This window comes from Bacillus rossius, chromosome 1, assembly GCF_032445375.1.
Source record: "Bacillus rossius redtenbacheri isolate Brsri chromosome 1, Brsri_v3, whole genome shotgun sequence".
In the NCBI taxonomy this organism is placed as follows: Eukaryota; Metazoa; Arthropoda; class Insecta; order Phasmatodea; family Bacillidae; genus Bacillus; species Bacillus rossius.
In genome coordinates, this window is record NC_086330.1 from 315798253 (window position 1) to 315805513 (window position 7261).

General features: G+C 43.7%; 1 protein-coding gene across 1 annotated transcript; it reads right to left on the reverse strand.

Moving 5' to 3' along the window:
- Window positions 1-376: 376 nt before the first annotated feature.
- On the reverse strand, window positions 377-1909 carry LOC134527935 (B-cell receptor-associated protein 31). Its single transcript, XM_063360977.1, has one exon. It carries the CDS (start codon window positions 1654-1656, stop codon window positions 964-966), a length of 693 nt encoding a protein of 230 aa, XP_063217047.1. The 5' UTR covers window positions 1657-1909; the 3' UTR covers window positions 377-963.
- Window positions 1910-7261: the final 5352 nt, after the last annotated feature.

A 7261-nucleotide genomic window follows, 5' to 3' on the forward strand; every position in this document is an offset into this window, starting at 1 on the left:
TTCACGAACCAGAGGAATTAAGGAACCATGTTTTCAAGTACTTAAAAAACACATTTTCTGTTTTTATTTACTTTTCATTCCATGAAGCCGCGACATCCAATGCTAGTATAGTAATGCAAGCTATAAACTATTTATTTCACAAACTAGTAGGAATTAAGAAACCATTCCTTCTGAGTAAATTTAGGGAGATGTGTAGTGAGTGTAAACCATGTCATCAATTTTTTTCTTCTATCCGTTCTAAAAAGCTGCGACGTCCAATAATTACCAACCAAACCTACCAACACAACAGAAAAACTCTAATTACCATGAATGCTGGAATAAACTGCAGCTACAGTACATGTTCAAAATAATGGACATCAGAATACAACATAACCAGCATATTTAACATGTTTATTATAGTATCATCACATGTGTGAATATTAACAAGAAATCAGATCACTTTACGATCATTCATAATTTACAGATGTTACTATATAAACATTAAACACAGGTACTAATAAAAAGCAAATAATAATTAATTACATATTCCCAAATTATTTCAGTCTAGTTTTGTGACATACCCAAATACAACAAACTTCTTTGCTAACCAAAATTGTTTTCACAAGACCTAACAAAAAAACCATTTAGGCACAAAAATGTTATCACTTACAATGTAAGCAATTCCAAACAAACAACCCAAGAAATTAGCATTTCTGAAATACAATATTAATAAATTAGAAACAATACATTTAAAGCAATACCTATACTGGGAAGTTAAAATGCTTAAGTGCTCATACTTAAAACTCTTGCTACCCCAAACTGCATTAGTTACATAGTTTCATTTAATAACATAAGCCTGGGGATAAAAAAATACTGCATGACTTTCACACAACAGCATACTTTGTGAGTTAATTAAGAGAGAGAAATTTACAGTCTTCAAAAATAGTATTGGATAAATTAGATTCAAGAACACAAAAACCAAATTCAAGCATCTTTTTTCCTATCCACATCACCAACTTCGGCCTTGGCTTGTAGTTTGCTGTGCTCTTCCAACAGACGGTCGTACTCTGCACTCACAGCTTCGGCCTGGAACTTGATGGCTTCCTTGTCCTTCTTCTCGATCTGCAGGTCCTTCTCCGCCTTCGCTAGCTTCTCCTTGAGCTCCGTGACCTGCTTGTCGTGTGCTTCGTTGGTGGTGTTCTGGGCCGTGCTCGTCTGGGTCTGTGCCATAAGACTGCGAGCCGCTGTGGTCGCAGACTTTGCCTGTCGCATCGCGGCTTCGCTCTCGGCCAGAAGACACGCCTGCGTCGAGATCAGCAACACAAGCCGGCGGATGACGAGGGACAAAAATAGGGCAAAGCCGGAAATGTAGAAGTTCCGTTGGGCACGGAACAATCTCATGTTTACCTGCATCTCTGCGTCCAAATGAGAATGTGCCGATTCAACTTCCGAACTGGAATATTTCTTCATTTCCCGGATCGCATCAAGGAAGAAAAGAATGAGTACAGCCAACAAAACCAAGAAGTATACGGACGCTTGGTTGCTCAAAGCCTGTAAGAAACGAGACTTGAAAAATTTCTGCCACCGTTGAGGCGATGCAACGGGCAATACAAGCAGCAACACAAAAGCTATCTCAGCGTAAAGAAACGTAGCGATCAGTGTCCACTGAAGACTCATTTTGTTTCTTCTTAAATGACAAGCGTTCACACAAAACCTTCGATGGTATTCTTTCAATTAAAATATAAAATCTTATCCTCGCTTTTATGTGTTACATCGACGTGAAATACACCAAGTCAAAAAAAGACACGTAGGTAGTTTAAAAATATGAATCACTTCCAATTCCGTGAATTTAACTGATCGTTCGAACACGACAGTGACAAACAACTCTTCAACGAAAGATGGCGCAAATTCACAGAAATATTTTTTTTAGCTGTGCATTCATGGCCCAATGTTGCATATTAAAGCCATACATTTAATAATATAACTTATTTAAAAACCAAAAAAAAAATTTCATTAAATTAGAAAGCACAAATGCAAGATATTTAAACAAAACAATAATAAAGTAACAAATGTTGTAATCAGTAAATTTTACTTAATGTAAAAAAAATTTAAAATAAAAAAAATTGATTATAATACTATTGCTTAAGGAGAAAACAATTCGCATCTTATCCATTAATATTTATTAAATAACAAAATCAAATAAGGAAATAATTCTTCAAAAAATTATGTCATCTATTCTAGTTTGTATTTTATCCAAATACTTTCACGATAATCGAATAGATCCTTCCAAGATCTGCGGCACCATTGCAGCATATTGGAATAAGTTTCACCCCTAACTGCAAGAAAATCTTCCTATTAACTGTAATGCACGACTTCATGAAAATAAGTTAATTGTGAAAGAAAGGGTCATCACGATGTGCCATTTACATAAACACTGTAATGTTTCTGCAAATGTTGATTATATTTTGATGCCAAATGCTGGTGCTCCCTCTAGCCGTGCAGGCAGTTCCGTCCAATCGACATATAAAACAACACGTGTGTAGATAGTGTAGGGATGTGCAACGCGCCGAACACTAGCCAGAGTAGGTCATTGTAGCATGGTGCATGACAATGTCTAGAACACCGTGCTGGTAATCGTCCATGTGATAGCCACCACCGGAACTTTTTCCTGGAGTTACAATTTTTAATGTATGTAGTTACAGGAAACATTTAAAAGCGATAAAAATGCCAACCGTCTTTATAAGTTATTCACAAATTAATGTGAAAGGTTATGTGTTTATGCAAGCATGGCCTAGATCATCCTTAGGGGAAAGCAGTCCCAGCTAAGCTGCTCTTGGGTAAGGATGCATATTGCGGCCACAGAGACCAAGCTATTCTGCAGCCGATACTCAATATCAGTACGTACTAGTGAGTTCCTCAGCTATATACTGTGTGAGCCCTGCGGCTTCACCAACACCGCACATTACATATATGGACGGCTACATTTAATAGTACTGACGTCGTACCGACCATGGCCTCTAAGCCCGTGCTTGGCACCGCTAGTACCCGATCCCATTTTCGGAGCGCACCCCCAGGCCAGCGGGAATGAGTCAGGCGAGCGCCTCGGGCGTGACCCCAATAGACGTAAAGAAACTTAAGGGCACGGAACCCCGGGGCTCGAACTCATAAAAATGACAAAATTACTAATTACCAGACATTAAACAAGTGTGTCGTAGCCATTCCGAGCGAGCACCGCACGCACACGGCAGACAACGAACCTCATTAACATTCACAGTGGCCACTGGCCTTAATTAAAGTGCCGGTGACAATGATCAAATCGGATTAGGAGAAATCCCACTAATACAGTTCACAGGGAGACAATATGTTAATAAATTTACAGTCGCCAACTTGATGCCACAATTCAAATAATTAAATACTCTAAAACAATTGTTAAGTCTTAAGCACCCAATTACCAGGTGCTACCTTTTAATTGGGCACCTGTAACATGTTTTTAGCTTATAATAGAACAAATTATGTTGATATAAGTTTTTGGCACCGACTCACAAAGGAGGTGAAACTTACCCTCCCTTGCGAGGCGGCAATGTTCAGCAGTCTCCAACCACTGCGCGCAGGGTCATAACGTGTGTCCGTGAACTGCCATTTACTTTGTTTCACTGATTGTTCATTCTCTAGTCATTTTAATACCTAAACCTTTTCTTTTATTTCATAGCTGCTCACGTCGACTCGGTGTGTATTTTGCGGGCCCGGGCTTATCCCGACCGCCTTCGTTAGTGGTTCCGCACCGCATCGCGGACCACTCCACGTACGGCACTGGCCGACTCCAGCCAACACGATTTTGATAAACCGCCGGCTGCAACTACAAGTAAGTGTAAGGTGTAATTTAAGGCCACGCTCACTGAGCCACCCTAAAACAGTTAACTTTCGGTACTAGCCATCTCCAGAACACTCGTAAAATGCGCCCCGCGAGACTGCCGCGGCGAGTTGATTGTGTGATATTAGTGACGTGTTTTGTTCTGTAAGTAACGTATGTTCATGTAACTGTACAATGGCTCAGACGCCGCAGAGCACATTCGCGTAGTGTTTGTAGCGGTTCGGCCACTGCGTAGAGTATGCATAGGGAGTACCGCGTACCCATGCGTACCACCGGAGAAGTCCGTTAATTAAACGTAAATCAACATAACCGGTGTCGCTTACAATTATTTCGCGCCAAACTGTCCTCCACATGGCCGAGCAGCCTCAGGAGATTTCAGGGTAGACTTCAAACCGCGTACCTGGCGGGGCATGCGGGGGCAGAGTAGCCACGACCCACCATCAATGGCCTAGTGTCTCACTAGCCTGGCGCCCCCCGGACAACAGCAGCACTGCGACGCCCATAGCACCAGTCAGGTACTTCCTGGGCCCTTTACAGAGGCCGGAAGACGGCAGTTCATGTATCAGTGCAGCTTCGAAACTATTTCAAAAATTACCGTGGGACACGGGGGCCACACAGGTGAATTTGGCTACTTAGGTGGTGTGATAGAATAATCTGTGTGTTCCCTTATCAGCCTGCAGCATTTAATATAAATTGACTGTGTTCTGTGTTAGGGTAATTATATGCATGCTCTGCTGTGCCATGCATTATGCACAAAAAATCTACATGTTAATACAAGTAATGTAAATGTTATGTTAGGTACATGTAATCACTCATTGTTAATTTTTAATCAATGTAACTTCATTATTTGTCTTTCCTTAAAAATAAAACGAATATTGTTCAGAGTGCGACTATACTGTAATCTCAGCCCGAATCGTTCCCACACTCTGAGTACTTCACATGGGAAATGTGGCCCTCGACAGCCTAGAGCTATCAAGGTCATGCCAGTCGCTGATCGCTCCGCACGGGTCGGACGCGTCCTTGTACAATGGGGTCTACATCATCTTGCCATCACTGATTGTAACATCCATACCGTAAGTATTTCTAATCCTTTTCTAATCGCAAGTTTTCACGTAGTTTTGACGCCGCCGTCGGTGCTCCCTCTGAGAGCACAGGCCGTTATGTGTCCTCAACACCTGATCAGTGCTGTGCCACGAACACGCCCGTGTGTGCAACGTAGTGCAGTGCCCCGAACGGCGTGACGTCAGTCACGGCCTCCTACGTGTGCAAAGCGCCCGGCCGGGTGTGGCATTGTGCAACTAGGTAGTCTGTGTACATGCATTTGATAAAACAATCAAAAACTAAAACTTTTAAAATAGCCAATAATTATTGTTAATTAACTAATAATTTTGTAAACCAATATCGTTCACAAAACTAGCCGGAATCACCTTCCCGCGCTCCGCAGTTTCCCACGGATTTTTCCCCCTCCCTGGCCCGGTTGCCAGGGCGAATAGGCAGTAGCGATCTATCTCTCACCTGGACCGGCAGCCCCGCGCACGGGGAGCATTCATATTTCGCGCCATCTCCACGTTAACAGCAATAGGTAACTATCTTCAAATCTTTATCAACAGCTCCCCGGTCGGCCCAAACCGGCCGTACGATATTTCGTGCGGTCTTTCGTTAAAATGTGTGACTCGCCACCGAGTCTTTCCAGTGCTACGTAAGTGAATTTATTTAGGCGACCCGTCGTGGCGCCTGCGCCTCACGCTTTTAAAACTCCCCTCGGGGAATTAGTTCATAGCCCGCGCGGGGCGGCACAGTGCCGAACGCGGAACAGAGTTTAATAACGATTCATCACCTGGGACGTGCAACGGTCGCGGACGAGATATCCCGCTGGATTCCGCCGCGCCCGTCCCCAGCTTAACGTGGCCCTCGCCATCACGCGGATTAGCCGCCTTTGTGTGACCACCTGAGTGGGACACCTGAACTTTACCCCGAACTCGGGACTAGCCCTTAGTGACTCTAGTGTAATGTTTCTTTGTTAAGTGAACTTGTATAACCAGCCATTAGTGTACCCCGTGTTACGTCCCGCACAAACATCTACGTGAGCAGAAACGGGCTTGCTGCTCACCCGAACATTCGTCTCGTAACTCGCCGGGTTACCTACCCCTCTTAGGCCCGGTGCACACGTGCGTACATTGTCCGCGCGGCGCCGCTGCGGCGCCGCAACGTTGCCGCAGAAACACATTCACACAGTACGGACAAATACCGCACAGTCTGAACGATGCCGACTAACGAGATGGATGTGTACAAACGTAAACTGGTATTCTTTGTGTACCTTATATACAAATGTTTATTGGCTACAACTAAAAAACATTGGGTGCATCCGTTCACCGACTCAAGACTCTTGAGAGGCAGATTTGTAACAAGTTTTTCAGACCTGAGAGGCAATGCAGAAAAATTTCATAATTATTTCCGTATAAGTGTCCAGTCATTTGATGAATTATTGTTAGCGCATAATATTTCATCAGCATGTATCCTGACATTATGTACGTACATTAACGTTAAATATTCACTCACATGTTTCACATCTGTAAATGTATTTAATCATACAGACTGTTCTGAAATACTGTGTGTTTATTAAAACACTACTTTCTTATCTGTATTTATACAGATTAGCTTATAGGCATTCATTAAAATAAAGTATAATGTATACTTACATATTTCGTTTTTTTCCTTGTCATCCTTTTCGTCAAACGATTCGCAAAATTTACGGCAGATGTTGATCCACGCACTTCATTTCTTATTACGGTCATGGTATTCTTCAACGGCTACGTTCCATATCTCTGGAAAACTTTTAACTTCTGCGATGAAGAGTTCAACATCTAATATGTCTTCAAATTCACGTGATGCTGCCATCTCACTTTGCGGCAACCGACCACACGTGTGCATTGCTCGATTGACACCAATGTACTAAGGAACGTAGTTGGACGTGCGGCGCCGCAGCGTGCCTGTGGGATCTACGGACAAAAATGTAAGCACAGTGGACGTGCAATGGACGTGCGGTGCCGCTGCGGCGCCGCAGCTGAGTTTGCATTATTTCTTATCAGTCAAGCCTTCCGAGAACGCATCTCCAGCGCCGCAGCGGCACCGCACGGACAATGTCCGCACGTGTGCACCGGGCCTTAAAGTACTACCTGCCGGGCTACCGAGCGACCGTAAAGAGTACCGCCAATTGAGGGTGGTGTAGGCTGAGTGGAGGTCGACGATGATGCGGCCAGTCGCGTGAGAGTGCCATATGTGACGTAGAGAAGTGTAACGTGTGCGACGTAATAAATCCGTTAAACATACGTGTGTGTTTTCTCTAATACGGCGTCCTGGGAGGCCATAACAGCCCAGGGGGCCCTTTGCCGACGCGTCCCTGCCTGCAGC